The 27,729-nt window shown below is 39.1% G+C and overlaps 1 protein-coding gene across 1 annotated transcript in view; it reads left to right on the forward strand.

Moving 5' to 3' along the window:
• Positions 1-24,708, forward strand: part of GRAMD4 (GRAM domain containing 4) — a 76,863-nt gene extending 52,155 nt beyond the window's left edge. The window contains exons 5-19 of the mRNA XM_030479357.1: positions 1,155-1,216; positions 3,105-3,237; positions 3,687-3,712; positions 5,314-5,405; positions 6,945-7,036; positions 8,027-8,075; positions 10,172-10,243; positions 11,595-11,638; positions 11,738-11,847; positions 13,085-13,239; positions 16,818-16,965; positions 17,406-17,499; positions 18,506-18,590; positions 19,722-19,790; positions 20,784-24,708. Of these exons, the coding sequence (XP_030335217.1) occupies positions 1,155-1,216; positions 3,105-3,237; positions 3,687-3,712; positions 5,314-5,405; positions 6,945-7,036; positions 8,027-8,075; positions 10,172-10,243; positions 11,595-11,638; positions 11,738-11,847; positions 13,085-13,239; positions 16,818-16,965; positions 17,406-17,499; positions 18,506-18,590; positions 19,722-19,790; positions 20,784-20,885 (1,333 nt within the window). The 3' untranslated portion in view covers positions 20,886-24,708. The remainder of the gene's footprint in view (positions 1-1,154; positions 1,217-3,104; positions 3,238-3,686; positions 3,713-5,313; positions 5,406-6,944; positions 7,037-8,026; positions 8,076-10,171; positions 10,244-11,594; positions 11,639-11,737; positions 11,848-13,084; positions 13,240-16,817; positions 16,966-17,405; positions 17,500-18,505; positions 18,591-19,721; positions 19,791-20,783) is intronic.
• The last annotated feature ends 3,021 nt before the right edge of the window (positions 24,709-27,729 follow it).

The raw sequence follows: 27,729 nt of genomic DNA on the forward strand, positions 1-27,729 counted from the left end.
AGGTGTCCAGTTATAATTTATAAATCAGTGAATTATTTCTAACTGTTCCTTTTAGAAATGAGCAAGGATGTGGAAAGCTCACACATGGGGAGTTCTTAGGAAGGGAGGTAATTAGTTCTGTAGTTCCTCCATCATACCCGTTGATGTATGCTGGTGTTGAGACACATTAGCAATGGCCCTTTCTGTGTGCAGACAGTACAGCGAGATCTTTCCCTAATGTACTTTCTAGAGGAACAGCAGGAGGGAGAACCATGTATCTGTCTATATTGCTGCAGCCTGCCTAATACGGTGGGATCCCTCTTCTCACTCTCAGTTTTTTGACCAGCATCCCACTTGGTTCCCTTCCTGAGAAGCAAAAGATGAAGGGAACATTTGAAAGCATCTATACTGCCTGATAAATGAGTGATAATGAAATTGCATGGCAATTCACTGTTTCAAGCAGTAATCTTTTCAATCATACAACTCCCTGTCAAGTAAAGCTTGCTGCAGCTGGTCGTCAAAGCTGCTGCTTCATTAGAAAAATCTGTCTGTAGGATATCTATGTGGATGGCTGAAGACACTTGGACTGAAGCCTGAAGTATTCTCAAGACAGGTTGGCAGTTGTAGGCTGTGGATAGTGCAGATGTAATTTGAAGCTGTGCACATGTGCAGAATGTCAAAAGCATTTGGTTTCCCAAAATCTGTTCACTTTTAATGGATGAGAATATTATTCTGACTCATTTTGAAAGGTTTGAAATGGTTTTGATCTAGCACTGTGATTATCAGCTTGTGATACAGAATCCCTTTTCCTTTATTACTGTGGGAAAAATCGGGGCTCTGAAGAGTTTTCCTGGCAGGCATTGCAATAAATGTACAACACAGAGGCATGAGTAATGCAACAAAGTTGATACTGAATTATTTAAAATGTTGTGAGATGAAATTGAGCTGTTGGTGACAGGAAATGGCTAAACCACACCTCTCCTTCCAGTGGATGGTATTTCTCTGGATCTTAAGTGCAATGTGTAATGGATATTTTGAATCTTGGATTTCTCTTGTCATGGTTGTATTATCTCAGCTATAGAAACCCTGGAGGTTCCAGTGCTTCCGTTACCTAAAAGGTAAAACAAAATCGTCTTCATCTATAGCATTTCATGTTGTTCCTGTTTTTACTGCAGGACGGAAGAGGTGCCAGCAGCTCAGCAACCTGCAAAGCCACAGACGCAAGCCAATGGAACAGGTAATCTTGGTCAGATCTCTACTAGCAGTTTGATTCAGTTGGATTTTGTCACCCTTTTCTTTTGAACCTTAGAAGATCAAACCTTGCTGAAAAACGTGCTGGGTCCTTAAGCAGGCTTCTGAAGAACCCAAATGTGAAAGACCATTTTAGTAGCTTCTTACCTCACTGTACGTGGTTGTGCATTTACTTTTTGTAGTTGACTTTGCACACCAGAGCAAGGAATTTATTGTGTATTGTAAAGCCTTTAGGAATCTAATGAAACCTGTCACCTGATTTCATCATTCTTGCATGCCTTGCCGATCCTTCACTTACCAGACAACAGGTGTAATACATAGAAAAAATGTTCTATTTCGTTCTCAACTGCAAAAGGTCTTTTATGCTTTTATCTGTATTACTGCTTCCTATTTCTAAAAGACAAGACATTCTGGAAAAGGAGTAAGCTTAAGAGTTACTATTTTTTTGGACACCTACGCTGTCATCTACATTTCTCAAGCTGCTGCTTATTACGAATTCAATAATATAGTGATTTCTGAAAGAACTGAGGCAACAGGTCTCAGTCTTTCGGTACACTTAAGCTTTTCTCCCCACACTTATTCATTGAGCTTTTAAATCTGCAGATTAAATTTGGAATTGCTCCTCCTAAATTTCCATAACGTCAATACTTTGTTATGTGAACTACAACCTGCCATTTTCTTCTGTCTTGTGCACTCAGTTTCTTTCTCAGTACTTTTGGAAGTATTAGCATGTGGGAAGCTACTTCACAGGTTTTTAGTTTCAAGTAGAAGTGTTGTCTCAGCTGTAAACTCTCACTAAATTCCTTGGTATTTTAGATATCACTGCAAAAGTTTGATTCTGTTTTCTAAGCACCAGTTCCTTTTCTCCACATGCATAAAAGCCTCATTTTGGCTGTTGTAGTTGGCTGATTAATCTTTCGTGCCTCTGTTTAATCATATCTTAAACGTAGTGAGTTCTGTATAAACTTTGGTCCTTGAACAGTTGTGACCAGTGTCCTCCGCGTGACATTGCTGTATTGACTTATCTTTCTAAAGAACAATCTCTCTGTTCCTTCTAGACAACGATTTTCTGAGTTATAGGTAAAGTTTAAAGTTTTGTGCTCATTTGTGCTGCCTTAAGGCTTTTACCCTTATATTATTTGCATATACTTATATTTTTCCACTGAAACTGACATGCAGAAAACGTGGATCAGTTCATTACTTTGCCATATAAGACTTTCCAGGCAGTATTATGACTGTATATTCTATATATAGCAAGTAGCATATACATTATCTAGGGATATATATCTGTCTCTGTATTTACACACATACACAATCTTTATAGCCTATAAACAGTAAGAAAGTGGTAATAAAAAAGTCTCTTACAGAATCTTGCTGAAGTTTCCACTTCCCTTTCGTGTCAAATTCATGTGGCTGCAGGGTGAGTGCCCTGCTCTCTGCTCAGGAATGTTTTGCTTTACATTGCTTTCCTCAAGGTGACCCTTCAGCACAATAGGAGTGCTGAGATTTATGTCAGTCTTTTGTTTATAGCAACCTCTTAACCAGAAAATGTTTTTACAGTGTTTGCTAAAAATTCTCATTTTTTAGGATATTTAAGTAATCTCTGTACTTTTGGTGATGTGGTGCTTCCCTGTGCTGTGCTTAGAGCAAAGCAGGAGTCACCTTTAGTCTTATTTTACCAGCTTTGTGCAGTCAGGGTTTCTGCGCAATGGCAGAAGTAAATTGCATAGCGAGTTTCCATGAAGAGTGTTGGTGAAGGACAGGAAAGCTGTACAAAGTCTGCTTCCCAACAAAGTGTGATGTGTGGGATGGGCAAGCTTTGGATGACGGTGTTGTCTAGTATTATCCTGATACTTAGTGTTTCTTCTTTATAGATAAGCGTAGTCACACAGTCTGTTCGAGACTCCAGAAGTGGTTTTGTGACAAATTTGGGGAGTATGTTGAGGACTTCAGATTTCAGCCAGAAGAGAATACAGTGGAAACAGAAGAGCCTCTTAGTGCTAGAAGGTAAATCTTTAATGTGATTGAGAGAAATTACTGGCTACTTTACAAGTTGCTTTTTTTTCCTCTTTTCTTTTTTTACAACCCTTTATGTGATTTGAGCATGGCAATAAAACTGGAAGTGTGGAACCATCTCAAAAGGTTTGTGAATGCTTTGACCACACCATGAAATTTGAAGTTCATCTGCTGTCTGAGGTAGAATAAGAGTTATTTTCACAACTCTCAAACCATGGGCAAAGCCTTAATTAGGCTGGAGAGCTTTTACACTTCAAGTTTTGGTCTGATGCAAGGTAGGCGGTATTAGTTACTGAAAACACATTTCATAACAGGCAAGAATGAAGCTTTATGCACAAACATCTAATTTATAACTGTCAGCAATATTTCAATATACCAAATGTACACAACTGTGCACTACTGGCCTATGTAACAGATTGCTTTTATCCATTATTTTTCAGGTTGACTGAAAATATGAGAAGATTAAGTAAGTACTTAGCAGTATTTTATTTTCTGGAAGTAAAAATAGGTCTTAGTAACTCTATTAGGAAGATTGCTACGTTTTAAAATACAGTGTTTTCAAATAGTTCTGCCAGTTCATAAGCAGAAATTATTCTGAAAACCTGATACAGTGTTTGGAGTGCAAAGTAACTTAGAGGAGCAGGGGTAGAAGCTTGACTTTAATCTTGAATTACATAGGGTATCTCTGAACTAAAAATGTAATGTTAATTAAAATGTGTAAACATGTAATGCATGAGAACAGGGTATTTTTCCAATGGCAAAAGTAATAGTGTTCATACGCTTATGTCTGAGTTTCTTGTAGTTCACTTGCTAGTCTATTAGCTTATGCTTTCAAAGACGGAAGGGTTTGATGATGCATACCATGAGTGTGTCTTGCATTTCTGTCTCTTGGATAGCTGATAAATTACTTTGGAAAGTGGAGGGTGCAAGATGGCAGGTTAAACAGAGTAGTTGAGCCTTCCAGAAGAATTGCTAGCCTGAAAAAAAATCTATGTGGCTCATTTGTGCTACAAATTGTTAAATTAATGTAGGGGGGAGGGTGAAGTTGAAATAAGGGTCTGTAATCTCTGTGTAAAGTCAGTTTTGTTCTCCATATTCTTATACTGGTATTCATTCTAGTTTCATTTGGGGTAAAATGTCTGACCTGTTTTCTGTGGTGCACGTGCATTGCCTTAAGAATACCTTTATAAAAAGCACTATTAAGCTTAGCTTTGAGTGGTTCTTAACTTCCTCTAGATGAGCTGCAGAATCTAGATCCCTGTACTTCAGGGGTGCCTGACAGCCACCTGGAGCTCTCAAGAACCTTGTTGTCACCAGTGGTTTCCAAGTGTTGACCTTCCCTGCAGGATGGCTGTAGGGTGGTGGAGCAGAGCAAGTGGAAGCAGGACTTGCGTCTGTGACCTCCTCCAGTGCCCTGGGCATGCCCCTTCCACTTACTTCATCTGCTGCTTTGGTTGTGCCTATGATGCTCAAGGAAGTCTAGTCCTACTTGTTTAATTACTTCCCATAGGAAGTGTATTGAGGATAGCTGAATTTCGAGACAAACAAACTAGGACAGGCTGTCTTGAGGAAAGCTTTTCAAAGTTGTGAGCTGTACTGCAAATAAGGGTGGGTGATTCTGGGGCCCCCTTGTGCAAGAGAAGTCATCACTCTTCTCAGCAGGGAAGGCAAAACCAGTGTTTTCCAGCAGAGAAATCAAAGGTCTTCATGCAGCAGTCTTCTCCTGTTTCCTTGTGTCCCCTAGCCAGTTTGCCCAAGTGGTAAAAGAGCTTAGAGGTGTGGGGTAAAGGAAGGACAAGTGGGTTTTAGGGAGCTGAGGAATAACTCCTCTTGCTGTCGCTGGCTGGTTGTGTGCATCTGTGTGTGGGAGTGATGCCTCTCCCATGCAGTGACAGTGAGAGCAAAGGTTTCTTGGGTTTCTTTTTTCTTAGTTTGCGTATGCCTTTTTATCATTACATGCCTTGAATATTCCTATTAATTTTCTAAATTGGTTGTTTGTCATTTACAAGTGATTTAACCGCTGCCAGCTGATTCTAACAGTTGTGGTTTTTCTCTGCTTCTGTTTAGAGAGAGGTGCCAAACCTGTTACTAATTTTGTGAAGAATCTTTCTGCCTTATCAGACTGGTATTCTATCTACACTTCTGCTATTGCCTTTATTGTAAGTTATCCTATTCCTCCAGGATTAGTAAGAACTTCTTACATGTTTTATTTACTGAAATTCATTGAAACTACCATATCTGACTAGGGGTCGTGCTGCAGTTTAAAGTCAAATCAAATAGTGTAACTTCATTTAACACAAAATAGCAGTAGTTGTCATTTCGGCTGTATTTCAAATATACTTAAACTGTTTATTTGGGGGTTATTGTAGCATAGTTTTGTAACTGTTAAAATAACTTAGAATCGTCTGGGCATTGTTCTCTCATTTTTTGTGTCCTGTCTCCCAGTCCTGTAATTTGATGGTTACTTCCGCCTGTGCAAAATCTCTTGCTGTCTAAGGCTGAAATGCTGATAGTGGCTATGTTTTATAAGAAGCTGTCATTTTCCACCAGTGCTCTTTGCCATTCATTAGGATCATACTAATGAGAGACAAAATGCCTTGATTGGAGGATCATTTAATGTGCAAACATCAGGTCTGTGAGCTAAATTCAAGCATTCCCATGCTATTTAAGGAGGTTTGTGGGCCACAGGGACATAACTATTTAGTGGAGTTTTAATTTGTTTTTCTTCTAACTGTTAATTAATGATCTAAATTATTTTGGTCATGGTGCATATGAAATACTTTGATATCAAAGGAATTACCAGTGGTTGCAGCTGAATGAACCTGTTCGGTGAAATGGCACACACCTTTTTATTAAATGATCCCTCTGTGTAAGTTACAGAGCCTTATTTAATGCTACTTTGCACAGCACAGCTGAAGGAATATTGAAGAGGAGACTTCCCCCTCCTGGTGCCCTGTGTCTGTCCATTCTCCTAATCTGCTGTTTTTTCTCACTCTCCTGGCAAACCCATTCTTCAGATAAAAGCTGAAAGAATGAACTTCAGCCGCTGTTCAGAAAGTTCTGGGACCTTGGAGCTGGGGCAATGCTTCATTTTGGGGTTATCAGTAAAAACAGTAATGCATCTCAGCAGAGAGGCTGTAATCTGTATTTTCAGAAGCTGGGAAGGGAACAGCACTTTATGTTTGTACTTGTTAGATAAAATAAAACCTATTTTCCTGCAATCTTTCTAAGCTTGGTAAAACATTTGGGATTTAACTGACCTGAAATAATAGAGCGAGCATTTCTCTTGTTGCCCTCTATGGGGCTAACTGCTATGACCTTTCTACTGTTCCATTGCTTCAGCTGCCGTAAGTGAGGTTAGACCATATTGTGGCTACATAGCAGGCTCAGACTTTAAGGTTCACTTTTTTCCCCTTACCACTTCATGTGTTCGTAGTGTTGGAAATATTCAATACTTCATCTCAAGCAGTTGAGAACTAGTTAAGTGTCATCTCTGGAGATTTGGGTTTTGATTTTACATTCACAAATGCAGTGCTGTTGTCAGTCATGCGGTGGCTAAAATGTATTATTTTTTGTGATCTGAATTGTGTGATTCTGAACCCAACAGTATAGTGGGAAACGCTATTTCATGCAACTCACCGTGCACCAGTTTGTAATCTGTGTTTCTCTTTGTTCTTTTTTTTCTTCTGAATCTGCAGATTTACATGAATGCTGTATGGCATGGCTGGGCCATTCCTATGTTCTTATTTTTAGCAATTTTGAGGTTGTCCCTAAATTACCTCATAGCCAGGTATTTACTTAAGTACTAGATTATTGTCTTGTAATGCTTTGCTTGAAAGATGTTTTATTGTTCTTCCATTGAGTTTGTAAACTGTTAGCTTTTCTAATGTTGTGAGTTAAGTCTAACAAAGTAAAATTCAGACTCTAATATCCTTAATTTCATTACTCAATTTCTATAATTTTTGACTTTTTTAAGGAATTATTTTCATATCCTGTGAGTTGGGTCATCATAAATGATACTATGTGTTCTCAGACAAATCCCTTAGCATGCTAAAACTCTAAAATAACATTCCGCAGCATTCAGAATAGTTGGGGAATATCAACTAAATTGTCGTAGCCTGCTGCTTTGCCATGGAGAGAATTTTCACCTAGGCCTAAAATAGCAGTTTTGCCTTTTTCAGTAGATCTTGGCATTCTTTATTCAAAGTATCTTCCATTTGTAAATTCAGTCTCTATTAAACATTAAGACTTTCTTTTAAAATGTTTTCTGTACTAAGAGGATCTTTTTAAAATGCTATTTAGGCTGATGGTGTTTTTCACCTTAATGGTGAAGAGGACCTTAATGTGCATGTTTTAAAGTAACTTTCTGACTTCTTAATTGATACTTACACTATGACACACTATTCTCTGAAAATTGCTGTTAGCAAATAGGTCCTGAATAAGTTGATGTAATTTTACAAGAAAAACAGGAAAAAAAATTCATAATTAATTACTCTCTGCACAGCATTCACTGTTCTTGTAATACCCACAAGTGGTGATTCTGTGTAGTGTCTACCTAGCTAATTCTTTTCTTTAATGTATATACCTTTAAAGCTGTCTGTGGTTGGCCAGTTGTGCTTTTGTTGTTGTTGCTTCTTCATTAATTTGGGGATTATTTCATTATTTTTTTAAGTCATAAGGGCTAATTGCAGAAAACTACTTTTTAACCTCCTACAAATAATCCATATTGGCAGGTGGAGAAGAAGTACTTGCTTTCTTTAACTATTTCCATAACTTCTAGGGGTTGGAGAATACAGTGGAGCATTGTGCCTGAAGTTTCTGAACCCATGGTAGGTATTTGGTCAGCTTGGCCTGTATGTCTGTGTCAAGAGTGACACCTTTATGTGGGTAGCTATGAAAGGAAGGAAGAGTGAGGTGCAAATAAAGACACTATCTTCTTTTTCTTTCTTTTGCAATTTAGAAATCTCAACTAACAGTACTCTTAGGTTTGGGTGTTTTACCCTAAGCTTGAATCGGATTTCTGGAATCAGTGTTAACATGCCAACCTGGGACAAGTTAGATCCTGGGGGATCTTCAAGAAGCCTAGCTTTCTCTTTTCTTTGTAATGTATTGAACTTAATGTTTACATACCCTACTTTAAGTAGGAAGGGTTTCAAGTGTTGATGTAAGATGGAACTCTTTGAATTTCAGACCTTTTACTAAGACTAGGCCTTGCTTCCAGGATAATTTTGTTACTCTTGAAAGGCCAATAAGTTTTTAGATAAATAAATAAGTTCTAGATGTAGAGCTTCTAACAAAAATGCCATTTCTGTGCTAGACCAGAAATAGATCAGTTTAATCATAGAATCATAGAATCGCTTAGGTTGGAAAAGACCTTTAAGATCATCAAGTCCAACTGTTAACACTGCCAAGTCCACCACTAAACCATGTCCCTAAGTGCCACATCTATACACCTTTTAAATACCTTCAGGGATGGTGACTCCACCACTTCCCTGGGGAGCCTGTGCCAGTGCTTGACAGCCCTTTCTGTGAAGAAATTTTCCCTAATATTCAATCTAAACCTCCCCTGGTGCAACTTGAGGCCATTTCTTCTCGTCTTATTGCTTGTTACTTGGAGAAGAGACCAACCCCCACTTCACTACAACCTCCTTTCAGGTAGCTGTAGAGAGCGATAAGGTCCCCCCCTGAGCCTCTTCTTGTCCAGACTAAACAACCCCAGGTCCCTCAGCTGTTCCTCATCACACTTGTGCTCCTGGCCCTTCACCAGCTCCGTTGCCCTTCTCTAGACCTGCTCCAGCACCTCAATGTCTTTCTTGCAGTGAGGGCCCCAGAACTTGAACACAGGATTCAAGGTGCAGCCTCACTAGTGCCCAGTACAGGGGATGATCACTGCCCTGGCTCTGCTGGCTGCACTATTTCTGGTACAAAACATGTTGTCCATCTGGGCACAAGCTGGCTCGTGTTCAGCCGGCTGTTCACCAACACCCGCAGGTCCTTTTCCATCAGCAGCTTTCCAGCCACTCTTCCCCAAGCCTGTAGCATTGCATGCGGTTGTTGTGGCCCAGGTGTAGGACCCGACACTTTGCCTTGTTGAACCTCACACAACTGGCCTCGGCACGTCAATCCAGCCTGTCCAGATCCCTCTCTAGAGCACTCCTACCCTCCAGCAGATCAAAACTCGCACCCAACTTGGTGTCATCTGCAAAAGTACTGAGGGTGCACTTGATCCCCTCATCCAGATCACTGATACGGATATTAAAGAGAACCGACCCCAGTACTGATCCCTTGGGAACACCATTTGTGACCATCCACCACCATTCACCACCATGCTGGGCTTGGCCATCCACACAGCGAAACGTACGACTATCCAAGGCATGAGCAGCCAGTTTCTCCAGGGGAATGCTGTGGGAAATGGTGTCAAAGGCTTTGCTACAGTCTAGGCAGACACATCACCAGCCTTTCCTCATCCACTAAGCAAGTCACCTTGTCGTAGAAGAAGATGAGGTTAGTCAAACAGGACCTGCCTTTCATAAACCCATGGTGGCTGGGCCTGATCACCTGGTTATCCTGTACATGCCGTGTGATGGCACTCAAGAGGATCCATAGCCTTCTCTGGTCAGGCTGACAGGCCTGTAAAGTCTGTGGTCGTAGACTTTGCCATTGTAACAGTGCTGCTTGAAAGACTTACAGTGTCTCACAGCCTTCTAATAATGTGCTTACATGTACCATGGAGGAAATGTGTTGAGAACTAAAGGTAACCAGTGATGAAAGACATAAACAGTAGATTTGAAACAAGGGAGACCGTTTAAAGTGAGAGGACTATTGCCAAGAATCTTGAGGGGTTTCTTTTCATGAGGAGTTTTGTAAAATACCAATTTCATCTGAGCTTAAAATTAATGGATTGTCTCTATTTTGCCCCCAAAAGGAACCCCCAAAAGAGGACCTGACCGTGTCTGAAAAGTTTCAGCTTGTTCTAGATGTGGCTCAGAAGGCGCAGGTACTGTGCTGCTCTCGGACATCTCCAGCTGCTTCCCTAGAAAAAAGGAGGTTCATAGTCCAAGTGGTCAAAGGACGTTGTTAGGCAGCATGTGAAAACAAATACTCAAAGAAGCAATACTTTTCTTGCCTAGGGATCTTTATCTACAAGCAGTAGAGAGCTCAGAAAGATTTCTGGAGCTTCTAAAATGGCACAGTGCTTCAGACAAGTGGTTGAGGTTCTTTGGTCACAACTTTGAATGAGGTCTAGAGGGGAACAGAATCATCTTCTTCTGACAGTTTTCCCCCTAATATATGTATATGAGCTTCTGATAATGCAGATCGGGTGGCAAATCTTACTGATGTACTGGAGCGTGGATCCATGTCCCAAATCTGCTGGTCTCAAAACTGGTGTAGGACACCCTCTTCCTTCAAGATTTAGCCCAACGCTGCTGTCTGTTCAGCTGTGTTAATTCAGCAGTTTGTACAGCATCTCTGATACAGCCTGTTTTAAACACCGCCACGCTCCCCTGAGCCCTGAAATCTGCTGCTTTTGGGAGAGGATGAAGGGAGGTTTTCTCCCAGCTCCCATCAGTTTGGTGAGCTACCCTAGCAGCTGAGCGACCGCTCCGTCCAGTTGAACTGCAGCCTTGTGCCGTGTCTAATGATGTGCTGCTGCTGAAAGGAGCTTACCTTTCTCTTGCCAACTGTGTGCACTCATCTCCTTCCTTCTGCTGATGGCGGTGCCTGTGTTTATGTGAACACCTTTGGAAGTTTATTGGGAAGGTAAAATTTACAGGTGCTCTGGCAGCAAGGATCAGTCAGAGAAGATGGCTGAATAACACTCTTAGCCCTCAGCAGAGGTCAGTTTGCATTAACAGTTGTTGGAATTACATGGAGTCTAGTAACTCCAAGGGTATATTATAAAAACCTGATAGTGGTGGGTTTCTAGAGAAGCTAACAGTCCAACATTTGATGAACTCAATAACCACTTCCTCAAATTTCAGTGCTCAAAACATGTGAAGAAAGTTCCTGTTGTGTTGTCTAATGCCAGAAGTTCTTAACCCTAAGATTGACAGGTTAATATAAAATATTTGCAGTGATGACAGTGGGTTGAAATAGCTTCTTTACTTCTGAAAATCCATCTTGAGTTAGAGAACAAAGTGTTAAATGAGATGGAAGTCATTGAGCATGGCTGTTCTGTATTTACTCAGTTGTGAAGTATATAAATGGATAAAAATTAGGTTAAAAAATCACTTCTGGGAATTGCTTATTACCGATAGAGTAAGATAACTGTTGGTTTCTTATTATGTAGACCAAAAAAACCCAAAATAATGAAGGACTTTGTTTTAATTCTCTTATTTCTTATGCAGAACCTTTTTGGCAAGATGGCAGATATACTGGAAAAAATTAAAAAGTAAGTTATCTGACATGAGTCTTTTTTTCCTCTTAAAACAAGACTTGACCAATGTCTGAAACATTAGTAATAAAATTTTGTTTCTTTTTTTGTTTTCAGCTTGTTCATGTGGGTCCAGCCAGAAATAACACAGAAACTCTACATTACTCTATGGGCAGCTTTTATTGCATCCTGCTTTTTGCCCTACAGGATTATTGGGCTTGCAATGGGTAAACACAATAAATAATTGACCTGCTACCGTCTAGACTTGATGCGTTAAAACCTACCATGATCTTGAGAGGGAGAATTTTGGAGTTTAAGAAAGAAAACCTTACATTAATAAATAATGCAGCATTTGAAAGTATTTTCCTTGTGCTTGGCATTGTTTGTCATGTGCATTTCAAAAACAATCTCACGATACATAATAGAAAAAGACTGGATAATGCATTTGCTTCTTGAAGAGGGGAAGTTCTTAGCAGAGGGAAGAGGATGAGTTGTTAGCAGAGCTCTTCAGTCTGTCGGCTATAAGATTTCTGGGAAGTCTTATATTTTGGGGTTTTTTCACTCATACAGCCTTGCAAATGAAATATGTGGGATCACATAGAGGGCACAAAAATGACAGAGTTGGGGAAAAAAAAAGAAAGACCTGGTGGGACTAGTTGTAGCATTTGGATGATAGCCTGACGAAAATGAACAGATTACTGAGGGTGAAGTTACGTGTACTTAAAGTCTCAACTGGGAATTGGGAAAAGAGGGTTCTCAGTATGGCATAAGACTGTCTGTTTTTTAAGATACAGAGCACGTCCTGTGAACTAAGAATTTTCTTTTTTTTTTCCCTTAAAGTAATGATATAATTAAATGATTATTACTTTTAATGGCAGTGAACTTCAAAATGTGTTAGCTTGAGCGTAAACGTAGGCCTGCGTGACATGGCAATTGAATTAGATGTGTGAGGTGTTATTATTTTACTCTGACTCTTAGAAGGAGACCTGAATTGCATTCAGTAAAGTTTTGAGAGAGTATTTCAAGCCCTTTTTAATCTGGCAGAATGCAAGGAAGTAACTTGTCTAATAAGATAAGAGGCTATACAGGGCTGGAAGATAGTTTAATGTAGTACATGAGAGCCCTCTGTTGCTATTTATATTCTTGCAAGGAGCTGCAGAGTTGGATGTTCTGATGTTTTCTGTTTTGGAAGTATATCATGTTTTCAGAGGGCTTCTGGTAATAAGGAATGTGTGTTTGAATTATTTTAAAGTACTGCATAATAAGAATTTACGTAAGTGGTTTAAAATAACTGAGGATTGGAGAAGAATTGAAATATTAAAGTCAAGAGAATGGTTTAGCACTATGAATGAAGATACAGAACTTTGTTTCATTCATGAACTTGTTAAAACATGATCAGAACAGTGATGTTCTTAATGCCCCTTCAACATGTGTCCTGAAGTGACCTTTTTTTTTTTTTTTTAGGACTCTATGCTGGAATCAAGTTTTTCCTTATTGATTTTATCTTCAAACGATGCCCCAGACTAAGAGCTAAGTATGATACTCCTTATATCATCTGGACAAGTCTTCCAACAGATCCTCAGCTCAAAGAAAGATCTAATGCTACAGTATCAAGACGGGTAAGGGTAATAAATCTTTCTGTCCCTCAGTTCCCAACAACTGAAAAATCAGACCTCTTTCTCCCTTTACCTTTTCCCCAGTGACTAGAGCACATTAAAGGGAAGGTTAATTAAATCCTAACAGTCAATGTTCTATTTTTTTTATTATTTTTAAGATCCACAGAGTTTTAATATGGATTCTGTTTCTTGGATAAAAGGAATCTGTTATCAAAGTGTATATATAAATATATATATATATATACTGGAAATCGTATCAAGCTAAACACACAAATACAACACCATCCATATTCATATCAACTTCTGTAACATACATTCTGTGTGATTTTACTGTCAAGATTTAGTCTTTCTGTATCCCCCTTCTTTGTTTTCAGACATTCTTTTTCAGTGGAAATCCAGTTACTTGTGTAAATGGAAGAACAGTTAGGTTCAAAAAAATAAGTTAAAAACGCTTGAATATAATACGTAGCTTAGTAATGGGATAAGCATTAAAAGAGGTAATAAAGTAGTTTACAGATTTAGGCATTATGTCTTATGGTTATTTCTGTTAGGTGACCTTTTAGCATAGTGGCGATAAATGACTTTTCACCATGTTGGTACTCCAACAATGAATTTTTCTTATGTTCAAATCTCATGGTTAAATCTAAGTTGTTTTGTGCATCTTCATAAATTGTTTTGGGAGCTGACATGATAACTGAAAAGCAAGTCATGAATTTGTCAATATTTATTAATTTAAAAGTAAAAATAGTTGTAATAACTTTGGTCTAATCCCGTTTTAGCATTTCCTTACTGCCTGTTATCACAGTAGTTAATTACATTCATGGAATATCCGAGTACTGTCATAAGCTGCCTGACTAAAATGTGCAGCGCTTAACAATAATTCAGTCTGGCTACACAACCGGGGAGCAAAAGGGATAAACACATGATTCCTCAGTTGTTAACCTGTGGAAAAGAAGAGATACGGGGTTCAGGGGGTGGTGGAGCAGTTGATGGTAAAATAACTGCAGCATAATCTGAGTATTTCAGAAGGAAGTAAGAGAGAAAGACAGTCTCTGACAGAAAGTGAGTCTTTTGCTGCTATTTTCAAGGGAGGAGGGGGGTGAATGAGCACTTGAACAGAGCTGTCCATAGCCTATATTTCTCTTGCTTGCGTTTTCTGTTTCCAGATGTCTTTGAAAACATTAACTCAATCTCAATAATTTTAGACAAACTGTCCTATCCCTTGAGAGATTTCAAGAAATCTTGTAGTATAAAAAATAATTTTTGTACAAAAAGTTAAAAACCAAATAGGTTTTTTAGTTTTTCATAGAAAAGGCATGGCCCAAAAGCATGTTGTGCCAGCTTTGGCTTCTTGTCATTAAACGGCATACAAGACACCTCAACACAATGCAGTATTCATTACCTATACCATGACTCTGACCTCCTGTCCTTAGAGAACAATACTGACAGCAGTATCTGATGGGTAAAAGTTGTATGTCAAAAGCTGATGACAGATCAAGTGAACAGGAATATCTCCAGGTATTCCTACCTCAAGGTTGTTGGTGACATTTTTCGACAGTTGGGATGCTTCCAGCATTACAAATCCAAACACTTCCAGTTAGATTTAAGGCTTACCAAAATCAGATTCAATGTTTTCTTATAGTAATCAGCCATAGGTTGTCTCAGCCCTGGGTGGTCATGGATAAATTAGCTACTTCTTTTAAGGGTGGAGGAAACATTTGCCTGTGTTAGGGAGGACTAGAGCAAGGGCAGAACTTTCTCACATTTTCAGCCACCAGATGGGGTATGGTACTGAAGTTTAAACACCTTTTTTAATCTCTATATAATGGGTAGGTAGGAAGCAGTTTAGCAAAGAGCAGAAATATGCCTCATTGCAGTGTAAAAAGCATTAGGCCTCTTGCCCTAACCTTTTTAATGTTTTGATCCATGGAGCTTCAGTGGTTACCTGCATATGGAGCCAAATAACTTGTCCAAGAAAGCCTTCAAAAAATGTACTTGATCTTTACTTGCACACAGATTGTTGGGGAAGCTATTACTTTCCTTGGTTCCAGGGGCTCAGTCATTGCTAAGGCTCCACAGAAGCACACAGAAACTGAAGCAATAGTACAGTAATCACCAACCATTTGCTTTCCATGTCAACTTTCTTTATTCTTTTCCATTGAGGCATCATTGTATCATGGTTACCCTAAACACTGGATGGTAAATACCCTCTGCTGTGCCTGTTTTGTCAGCCTGGTTTCTAGTCAGCAATTGCAGTGTGCATTTTTTCATCAGCTTTGCATTTCTTTTCTGAGCACAAAGTCCCGTGAAGCATGGAGTGCTGCCAGCTTGCGTGCAAAAAAAGCAGTGGATGCTGGTTGGCCTCCAATGGCATCAGGCCTGTACAGGAGAAGGGCTTAGTCCTGAGCTTGCATGTTGTCAGTTTGCCAGTTGTTTAACTGCATGTGTATGGAAGGACTAAGAACAGAGCTGTTAACACTTCAATGACAAAAGCCAGCCTTTGGAATCATGTGGTGCCCCACCAAGATGAAAAAGCAAATGCAGGCAAGCTTCTCAAAAGAAACTGCCTACTGTTCTTCCAGAAGCAAGGCTTGTTTGCTAGGGCAGCCTCCAGTGGTTCAGGAGCTCTGTTTAAAAGTAGACGTTACTCAAGTGCTTTGATTTGAGAACTCCATGCTACCTTCCCCCCAAGACACTGACAAGCATTCCGATTTTATTTCACATGTCAACACTCTCAAAGTTCAGTGCAACTTCAAAGCAAACGAAAGATCAATGGCTCTAACACAACCTGAATAAATTGAACTGGTGTGCTCTAACCACTGATAACTCTTCTTTTTTTTAATTGCATTCACTGTGTGTAGTCTCTTGGCTTGTGAGCAAGATCTTGCGGTGTCACTCAGTTCATGTTTTATTCTATGTATTTATACTGTTAAAAAGACTTCACTTTTTTTCTTTTGTCACTGTCACATTTGTGTTGTTTGTTTCTTTTCCTGCTAGCTGTCAGGGCATGAAAAGGTATGGATCGTAGCGTGGAAAACTTCCTATCAATTTCAGCATTTGTATTCATTATGAGCTTATGCAGTTTTGTGTGGCTTTCCCTTTGTTTGCTCTTTTTTCTTTTTGAACTTACTTTGTGCAATAATATTTTGTGCTTGGTCTGTCTCTTGAAGACAAGCCAAGTACTGATAATATGTTAACTGTTAGTAGTTATATATAGTATATATAGTATAGTAGTATAATAATTGGATCTGTGTGCAGCTATATCTAATCAGATATGCCCTTTCCTGTTGAAGAATGGTAGCTTAAGATAGGTGCGTTTAGCACCATGAGCTTTCACCCCGCAAAGGCATCCATTGAAGGGCAGCACTTCAAAAAGTTATGTTCAGGTAGCACGTTTGAGTTTTGTGCTATAGCAGTAGTATAGTCCAAAGTTTAATTTATTGAAGTTGTTAATGAAAATTGTGGCATTACAACATCAATTGCTCTATCTATTTTAGAAAGAGTAGTTAGCCAACTTATTTTTAAGAGCACAGCTTAAATGTTGCTGTTTAAATTTTGGAATCGCATTTGTTTTTCTGCAGCTTCAAACAGCAGCTTCCAGAAGTTACGTGGGCTCAAGCGCCCCAACCGGAATAAGCAAAGATGAAGACACAAGTCGTTTCCATACCACCAAGAGGGGGAATTTCCATGAAGTTTTTAACCTGTCGGAAAATGAGCGTCCTTTGGCAGGTATTACACAACAGGAAGGCTACATTAGTAGAGCATTTTCTAACAAGCCAAGTTGAATTCCCTTGCTGTGCACTGTACAGGTATAAGCTTTTGATTAAAAAGACTTTCTCTAGATTAGGATGAATGGAGACAGTCTCTTTCATTTCCACATCCTTGCAGTTCTTTGGTAGAATGCACAGCCTGGTGTGCTTTTTGTGGTAATGCAAATAGCATAGTCAAGTTAAAGGGAATAATTGCATGGGTGGTTTTTGGTTTGGGTTTTTAGAACTAGTGTTATGATGTCTAAACACACCTTATTTAGGCTTTTCTTTTATAAATGCTTCTAGTTTTAGGTATCTAATGTTTAATTTTCTGTGGTTTCTGATGTTTTATAAAGAAACTGTTGGGGATAAAGCATGTCTTTTTTTTTAAAGTAATATTTCTTGTTATGAATTTTTCAGTGTGTGAAAATGGCTGGCGCTGTTGCTTGATTAACAGAGATAGGAAGATGCCTACAGACTACATCAGGAATGGAGTTCTTTATGTCACAGAAAAGTGAGTCATTGTACTCCACACGTTTGTTAGGAGGAAAATGCATCAGACATTAGAAGAAACTGAATCCAAAAGTAATCCTTTAACAATGTTTCAAAACAAAAATGCCTTTTCATGGTGTTCCATGACCTCAAGAAAGCACTATAGGAGAGGGAGAGCTGAATCTGGGGTGTGGTAGTGCTTAACAAGTGTGATTTTGCCTTGGAAAGGCTTGCATAGGAATTGAGAGTAGCTCTAAATAGTCAGTTTTTAGTAGCTGCAGTTCTTGATGTGGATAACATACTAACTATATGTATACGTACACACACACAAAAAAAGAAACCTAAAAGGTAACTGTACTTTGATACGTTGTGATCAACTTAATTTGGCAAATACTCATAGTTTCTGGTTTTGAAGCAAATTGAATGTATAGCTTCCTTGAAACAATGTGCAACAAAAAGCAAATAGAAATTCAAGCCTTGGTTTCAAAACTAGTTCACTACTGTTTGGGTCTTGCACTGAAATTCCTTTGGAGTGTAATGAATGGAAGTAAGGCTCATCTGTATGCAATGTCACCTAGTGATGGAGAGCACTCTACAGCATTTAGAAATCTGAGCTTTTATCTGCATCACAATAACATGAAACTTAACACAGTATTTTTCATTAATCTTTTGGGGTGGTAAAAGACTTATAAGCCTTTTGATATTGGGTATTTCTACTGTTTAAGGATATATGTGCTTCCTGTGTCTTTAAAACATTTGTCAGGTTTAACTATTCAGTGCAGTAATATAAATACAAGATTTTTTTGTGTGTGCCTGCCTTATGTTGTGGGCTTTCAGACAATTTATGAGAATTTACGGATGTTTGCTCTAAATTAGAAGCCAGGACTGAAATGCATATTGTGTGCCTCTTTTTTCTGAAGCTGATTTTAACTTGTGATATCTCAAACTTCAGAAGTGATGGCAGGGATTTTGGGAGCTTTGTTTTAGAATACTATATCAAAATGAACATTTTCTTTTCTTGTCTTTAGTTACTTGTGCTTTGAAAGCTCCAAATCTGGCTCATCTAAAAGAAATAAAGTTATAAAGCTAACGGATATAACAGATATTCAGAAGGTATGTCTGGTTTGTGTATGTCTGTTTTATTGGTAGCAGGAATTATGTAATGCTAACTTCAGTTTGGGTGTTGATATTGGTAGATGCACCATCTTAATAGTAGGTGCCTGAGAGGAAAGAGAGATTATTGTCAGTGGAGAAAGTTAAATCATTAGAATAGCCGGAGTGGATTGGGCTGGAATTTTGTATAGTTGGGTTCCCAACACTAACAGAGGCAAGAAGCGAATGGTTGGAAGTAGGGCAAGTACAATATCATCCTTCCTCTGGGTGAGTTTTATCAGCCTGCAGTCACTAATGGCTTTATTGGTGCCTTGCATTAATCTGTATGGTGTTTAATGTCACTTTTTGTTACCTTCTCTGAACTTGTCCCGCTCTTAAACAGGGACACCCCTACTACTGCATCCGGTGGCCGTGAGTGCCACAGATTAAATCATGCTGGGCAAAGAAACACCTCAGCCCAGTGTCTACTGCTAAATTACCTCCAAATTTTCATAGAATGAGAATGATTTGGGTTGGAAGGGACCTTAAAGATCATCTAGTTCCAACTCCCCTGCCACGGGCAGGGACACCTTCCACTAAACCAAGATGCTCAAGGCTCTATCCAATCAGGCCTTGTGTTTCTCATCCCCAAACTAAAACTGGGCACAGTACATTTTTTATGCCTGGCTGCATGATCCCTGTCTCCATTAAAAAACCCACACCAAATGCGAAAGGACCTTCATGGCAGTAAAGACCTACTAAACAACGAGCCAGCATTACTTCAAGCATGATGCTTACAATCCACCAGTATCAATTATTAATTCCATAGACAAGCAGTCCCTGGCATCGCAGCTGGGCTAGCTCCCAAGTGCTGTAGGGGTACCGGGGTGCTTGGTTTGGGGCCGGGGCTGGTTCTGGTAGGCAGGCTGGGTGCTGCCACAGCGCATGGGAGGAGGAGGAGGAGAGGCAGGTGCTCTCTGTACCCGTTGACTGGGATTGGAGAACAGCATATGTCCTCTTCTTGTTTTTAATAGAGATCTGTTGGTTGTGGCTGGGAGGACATACCACTGAGAAGTCATGTAACCTCCTCAGCATGTAATGCAATTGTTCAGGATGTAAGATATCTTTCATCTGTTTTATTTTTCCTTTTAGTATAAAGTGCTCTCTGTTCTCCCGGGATCAGGGATGGGTATTGCTGTATCGACACCGTCTACACAAAAAGTATGTAGCTGGCTGTACCTGTATTGCTGTGTTTGACTTCATGGTCTTTTTCTCTTCTTTCTCTGGCAAACACCAGCATGAAGGCTTTTTTATTTGTTGTTTTTTTTAATTCGCTTGTCCGTTATTCAGTATATTTGTCTTCAGAATGTCAGTGAATTGAACACTCAGCTTGTTCTACTGCATCCGGACTATTTTATTGTAACACTTCAGAAAGATTTTCCCCATCCTTTCTGCTCCATTATTTTATTAATTCTATTGACCATTCCCCAGCATCCTTCATCATGAGCATGGAGGCTGCTCTGCTGTGTAGTCTGAAGTGAAAAGCTGATGGCTTGAAAGTATCTGTGGGTGAGGAGGCTTCGGGGTGGAAGGGCCTGACCCTCAGATGAAGTTTTCATTTTTCAGTCTTACTGTGCTAAAGATTTAAGCTTCCCTAAGCGTCAAATACCCTTTGGGCAACTGAAACTTTCCTTAACATATGACTGACCCTTGTTTTAAACTCATCACTTAGAAATAACTTTTTGCCAAGTCATGCAACTGTTGTACCAGGTTTCTTGCTCGATGTTTGATATTGAGAAGTACTTCTTAATTGTAAGGTTGAAAATGTTAATCTACCTAAATAAGTCTGTGAGCCAAAACAAAGAGATTTTTAGAAATCTTTATTGAAGGTAGAAGTCAATCAGGAAAATGTCATGCACCCAATGGGTGGAAAGAAAATTGAGTTACAGTGTTCTCTGTAGCTCATAAACTCTGTGCAGATACATTTTATGCCATGGTTGGTTTAGGAAGAAGATGGAGAAGTGAAATATACTAGAAACTCTGCCATACATCTCAGGATCCCAGGATCTAGTAGAGAAAAGGATTCTTATGTCCTTATTAATGCACTTCGAGTACAGTTCATCTTCTTTTCCTATTGACTTGGTCAAAACTATACCTAGAGGAAGAGTTTTGTTTTCTGGACTGACATGATCCTTCTTTTTTTCTGTTGTTTAGCCTTTGGTGTTTGGTGCCATGGTACACAGAGATGAAGCTTTTGAGACAATTTTCAACCAATATGTGAAAATAACCTCTGCATCATCAAGCAGCGAGAGCTAGTATCTTATCTTAGAAGATCTAAAGGAAACTTTCTTATTTTACAACTTGGTAGTGAAAAAAATGAACATCCTCATCTATTTTGCAATAATTTTTCTTGTCCGGTCGTTTATATTCTATCTGTTACATAAATCAAGTGTATTTTATATATGCCTTCATGTTTGTTTTTAAGGTTTTTGTAAAAAAAAGAACAAAAAACAAAATCAAACAAAACAGTGAAAGTGCTATCATCACTATTAGCCTTGCACATTAAGCACTTTTAATGTTTATTTACTGACATTAAAAGCTGGGAAGATACGTGGAGAAATGACTAGATAACAAAATGAAACAGATTGATCCCTTTAGCTCCACTGATTTCACTAGGGATGTATTTGTCCCTTTATCCTAATTAGTTTTAACCTGAGATGTGAGAATGATGACTGCAGCAGCCTGAAGTCTGTTTCTTCAGCTCAGAGTTTTTAGTTGAGTATTTATTAAAACTGAGAGCAACACCAAGGAAGTATTAGCTTCTTAGTATTTCTGTATTTATAACTGCATTTAAAATAACCCCTTCTTGCTAATTCTCACATCACAGATATTTTACTGATTTGGTTAGGTTCAGTTTTTCCTACACACAGATGTTCGTATCGCTTGTAAAGTGAATTGGAGGAGAAAGTTTGTAACTATATCTTCCTTTCCTAGTTAACCAAAGTAAGGGGAAGGAAGGCAGGCAGATACTTTTTATAAAAGAGGGCACCAAAATGTTGTTCCTAAAATGTTAGGCATCATATATTTGTATTTCTGTAGATACTTGTCATAGAAGGGCTCAACTATTGTACATGTTGTATGTACAAGGTGTTTGTATGTTAATGCATTGAAGACTTGCAGGCTTTTTGTGGTGGGGGAGGTGGGAATAATTAAGAGACATGGCTCTTTTGATTTAGCTTTTCTCTTGAGTTACCTTGTAATAAAACCCCACTACAATATAGCAGCTGAAAGCACTAGTTCCTTTTCAAAGCATAATTTTAGAGGCATTGGTATGTTGCCATCTTTCCCTTTGCAAAATTAAATTTCAATAATAATTAAACCCAACTGCCAGGTAAAACGGGAAGGCTGTGCTCCTCCAAACTCTCTCAGGCCTGTCTAGCAGCAAAGCACAGATTGACCTTTGTCTTTAATATTAGAAAGCTTTTATACTCTATATAATAGCACCCATCTGAGAGGTTTAGATTTTTATTAGCGTTTTCATGAAAGCACAGTAGGAGTTACGCCAAGCCTTCCCCTATGTCTTTTCCTTTGCTGTGTGTTTTGAGTTGAGTAGTATGGATGCCTTCAGACATTATATGAATGTCCCCAGAAAAGCAATGGCGATGCAAATTCTTATGTAAAAATGGGACTTAATTTCATGGATTTTTTTTTTATCTCTTTTTTTCCTTTTTTTTTCTTTTTCCTTCAAATGGGGATTTTCTTTCCTTATAGTGAAAGGGGTAAAATGAAGGAGGGAGAGGAAAGACAAACACCAAAGGGTGTTTAACTCTTAGCACAGTTTCTAATTAAAGTCTTTCAACAAATGCAGCAGCAATGAGGAAGGTGGCAGTCAAACTGCACAGACCTTATTTCAGTCTGGCCATGAAAAGGTATGATACGAAGAACTTAATATGAACTTGATGTGAATAAGTAGGGTTGAATATTGTGATTTGGTTGTGTAAAGTGAAACACTGGTGGGTAAAACTGCCCTGGGTGGAAATGTGGACAAGAATGGGGGAGAATCCACAGTAATGGCTATTTCTGAGTTCTCCCTTTAGAGTAGCACTTGAACATGTCTTTACATGTCCTGAAAAAGGGGTGCATTTCTAACACCTCCTTAGGTATGGTGTAACTCAGGGCTTGAAAACTTAAAATATCAGTGAAGCTGGTGGGGAATCCGTTTTGCTCTCATATAATATGGATGTAGCTTGACAGTTTATGGTTTATTCGCTTTACACATTCAGATTTTATGTTTAGGTAAAAATTCTTGATCTTAATTTTTTTCTCATCAAACCTACATTAAAGTCAGTTAGTCTCTTTTTGTAATTACTGTGTATTACCATTTGGCTTTCCTTTCTAGAAGCTTCCTTGAATAGTAAGTGTGGCTAACAAATAGGCATTAAAATCGCTTAATGTTATATAAATCTTAATCAGATTCATTCATTTTGTCTTAAGAAAAAATCCCTTGGGTGTGTTCAAGGTTATCCTTTTTTTTGAAGAAACAGAAAACTATATTTTTTACAGAGAGCATGCTCTTTTTCTTATTTTTGTATCATTTTTCAAGTGTAATTTCTACCTTCACTCTGATCATAACAGCAGTTTCAGTAGGAAATCAGTTGACTTGCACTCATTACCTCCTCCCCCTCCCACCATTCACTGGTTGACCCTAGCATATAGGGTTGTCCTAGAATCTGGTTCCCGGAGGAGCTATAGGTCCTGTGCTGATGGTGCCAGGACAATTAACCATACCTAGGCTTCAGAGGGGGAGGAAAAAACTAATTATGCTTTTCCCAGACTGAAATGCCTCATGTACAATATGCTCTTAAATGGTTTTTTTTCTAGGCAAAGAAATTAGATACTTCTGATGAAATCTGATGTGTTAATGTTTGAAATTAATCCGCACTTTAACAGTGTGAACTTAAAAGTTAGCGATTCTCAAAGCGGTAAACCTAGTGCAAACTGCAATGCAACATTGTTCATTCTAATATATAGAAATCAGACTGGATTTTTTGTTTTTTAATGAAGTTGTAATATAACTGACAAACATCAATGTACATATTTTGCAATGTTCACTTTACACTGGGCTGTTCAGCTTCCTGCTCCATAACCGCTCCTGTGGCGTACATGACTTCAGAGACACTAGAAGGTAACCTCTATGTGTTTACTCATGCTTTTCCTCCTGCTACACCCTCCCAGGTTTGGAGGGCAGGCAGGAATGAACAGTGAGTAAATATATACTTGACTTGTATAATTACACTGAAGCTGTCACCTCAGATTCCAATCTTCCTGCATAGTTTTGCAGTATAGCCTGGTGTACTTCAGTAACAGGCTGGGTTGTACCACTTAATGTAAAGTGCTTCTAATAGCAGAAAGTGGTGTTCTTGTCACTGTCTGTCTGTTTGCTGTTTATATTTGCAGTTCTGTTGATGTCTGTGGTTCATTGCTGGATCATTCACACATAATTGGATTTAACTTCTTTAGAAGTGCATTGGTTAGTTTGAGTCCCTTTTAAAGAGTAGAGGAGAAAAAAGGGAGATGAAAACTGACTGCTTTAATTCTTTATCGGTGACCACTTAAATTCAGAAGTCACAAACAGCTGAAATATGAAATCATGCCTTTCTGTGCACTGTAGCTTTTGTGAGGCAAGATTGAATGAAACAAGCTATTTATTAGTAGCAACATCACACAGGATGCCAGCAGAAAACCCTACCCTTGTTCCTGCAGAAAAAGAGAAAAGAGATTTTACCCAATCATGAAGAGATGAAAGGATGTACTTTTTTTTCAGCTACTTACACTTGTATTAAACCACTGGTAGTTTTTATTGAATTCTGTACATTTTGGCAGATGTTTAATTTCTACTAATCATTGAAATAGAATGGATGTTAAAATTTTTATGTCTGAAGTTCGAGTCTATATTTTGAAGTTGTAAATAATTCATTATCAGTGTAACTTTTGTTTGACAAAAGACTTATACTGTATGAAGAATTGAAATAATGAAATTATTTGCCCTGTACATTTTTTAAGAAAATCTTGTTTGTTTAAAAAGTCTTGTATAAATTATAATTTTTATTTAAATAAACCTAAAAATGCTTTGTGCTAATGCTTTTTACAAACTTCTGTAATTTATCTATCAAAACTACACCTGATCTCTTGGAATGAGGTGAGTTAGTGGGTTTTGGCAGATTCATAAACCACCACAAGTCCATCACTGGGGTGGAAGTGGGTGGGTTTTGTTTCTTGCTGCTTTTGAAGCCCAAGGAACATGCTTTCATTTTAAATAACCCTGTTAATGTATTGGAGAGTGGATGTACATTTTTGGTTGGATCTTTGTAAGTGCATCTGTCACTTTGCAGTCATACGGTTAATTTAAGGGATGAAGAAGCAACCGGTGATTTCTAAGATGCTGCCACTGCAGGAGGGTATGGGTGAGATGGGACTATTTGTAGGCTCATACCTGCCAGAGCTCCTTCATGAATGAAATACTGCAGACTGTGTTACAGGTGAGCAAGGGAGGCCCTTTTTCACCCCAGGGGTTTGCAGTCGGCATGCTCAGCAGCAGCATTCCAGATACGGCTGTTCTCCTGCAGCATCTTCAGTCACTTCAGCTCGTGGGTCATACCAACATGTACCGAATTGCTGAGCCTTTGGCTCTGCTGCTATGTAGCCTGTAACCCTGCTGGGGATAAATGGCAGGACTGCTTTTTCAATGGTGTATGCCAGGGAGGCCCGCTGCCCAACACTGGCTTTCACTTGGGGACATGAACCTTTGTCTGCAGTTAGAAATGCGATATGAGAAGTGAGCTGCTGGTTATCTAATACAGACCCATTTGTTTGCCCGTACAATACTCCTTTCTGTGTTTTGCTCAACTGAAATAGATCAGTTTGGGACAGATCTTGCAGTTGTGAATGTGTGCTGCTCCATTTATCTCAGTATTTAGTTCTCTCATGATGGCAGCAATGTATGTGGTGCTTTAATGGTGCTTTTAAGCTGGTGTTATGTGTGTTCTGACAAATCTTGGCTTCTTTTGAGCTTACCTTCCCTCTTTTACTATAATGCATTTTTCATTAAATATTTGTACAAGATGAGTTACATCTGCAGCAGTACTCACAGAGATGGATTCAGCCCTGCCAGCCTGAATGGAGGCTGATAGTGGAAGGTGAGTGTGGACCCTGGAAGTCTTATTTTGGCCATAGACTGTGTGGCCCTTGGGAGGTGACAAGCTTCCCGAGAATGGCCATTGCTTTCTCTAGCTGACTTTAGCAGCCCATTAAAATAATAGAATTGAATTGAATGAGCTCTTTACCTGCTCTCCATGCAACTCCAGCACCTATGCAAGGAAAGCAGGCATGCTGGCAGTGGTCTGCAGTGTCACCAGCACATGCTGGCTTAATGCAGAGCAGGTGAAAGCATGGCCTTGTGCAGTACCTGGATTAACAGTAGAGGACAGCTGCAACATTCAGCTTGGGAGAAGCTGAGGGGTTTTTTTGCTGTTACTTTTAAGTAATCTTTAAGTTAAATCTGAGTTCCTCTTCTGGATCCCTGGTTTCACTAAATTCCTGTTTAGCCAGTTTTCCAAAAACCTAAATGTTTTACCCACAAATTACTGGCTTATCTCAGACCTTCAAATATTTTTCCTACATCATGAGTAAAAAGTACCGAAGATGTGAGGGTTTCATTTTCTGTCTTGGAAAAGTCAGGGCATTGCAAAGGGATCTCTTGCAGCAGTAGTGACCTCACTGGGCTGTGGATGCTCTAGAAGTTAAGTGGGCTTGATGCAGTGCCTCAAGGATGTAGTTGTGAAAATGTCTTAAACATGGTATTTAATCTGAACTGATGCTGATTTTGGCCAGGTTGGATTTATCTGGGAGCCTGAGAAGGAAGATGAAGGGAAGATAAATACCTGTTTCTGTGTTTAGATAGCTGCCTCTTCTCTGCATCTTGTGAGCTTCACAACCTATGTGAGATGTGAATTAGGCAAAATCTCTGCTTTTGCATCCTCTACTGAAGCTCCATCTTTGCCAGTTTCTTTAGGAAAGAGTCGTATATGAATAATGATTTCCTTGTCTTCCTTTTTCACTATGCTTTTCTATGAAATACCAAATTTGTTTATTCTATAGTTTCTGTCTTACATTTCACTTTCCCCTAATTCTCTATATATGTTTATCTTCTTTTTCCTTGCTTCTCCTCATATACGTATACAAACTTTCTTCCAAAACCTCTCGGCCCATTTGGCCTAGTGCATCCCTTTATTCCCTGCTCTGTATTTCATCTCTGGATGGTTTCATGTGAATGGATAAAATCCTACTAGCACAATCATGCCTAGACCAGGAATTTCTCTTCATCCTCACTTCATTTAGTAATTTGTGGCTGTCTCCAACCTTACAGTCTGAATATTCAAGCTGAATTATGTCAAAGAGAAGTTGTTCTTTTTTCTTTCCTAAATTGCCCAAATTCCTGGTTTGATGTCCCTGTGACTACTGAAGTTTTGAATGGAGAGCTTTTCCTCTGTTTCCTCTTACCTGGGTTTTTCTGCTTCGGTGGTGTTCCAGTTTTCTTCCTCTGTCAAAAGAATAGCCTCATACTTTGAGTCCTGATTATTTAGAAACACTGACTGACCATGTCCTGATGAACATGTCACAAGTTCACTGAAGCTGCCTCCACATGTTACGTCTTTCATTTTGTGTAAATTGGAGCTAAATTACTCTCTCTGCTGGTTCAGATTACTCAGTGGCTTGTATTTCCCCATGCTGATATGTGATGTCTTTGCTCCCGATAATCTACATGACTGAGGGAGAAGATGGTTCTTGAAACTGCTGAGCGAGCTCTTCAAAGCAGAAAATCTCTTCTTGACAAAGCCAATATCACTGGTGCAAGCCTATGTCAAGTAAAATATGTGTCTGCAGGAGAATAAGTGTAAGTGCCTGCTGCAAAATGGTATTTGGAAAAGACCGAAGCTAGTATTTACTCAGGAATCTCTGCTAGTCTCTTGAGCACAGGGTGTGAGGGTTTAACCTCTCAGCTAAGTCAGTAAGAACTTCTGAAAATCCTCATTTCTTTAGGTCAGATAACTATTGGGAAGGACTCTCCTAGTGTAAAGTCTGTGAACCAGCCACATTCTGT

This window comes from Strigops habroptila, chromosome 3 (genome assembly GCF_004027225.2).
Source record: "Strigops habroptila isolate Jane chromosome 3, bStrHab1.2.pri, whole genome shotgun sequence".
Classification (NCBI taxonomy): Eukaryota; Metazoa; Chordata; class Aves; order Psittaciformes; family Psittacidae; genus Strigops; species Strigops habroptila.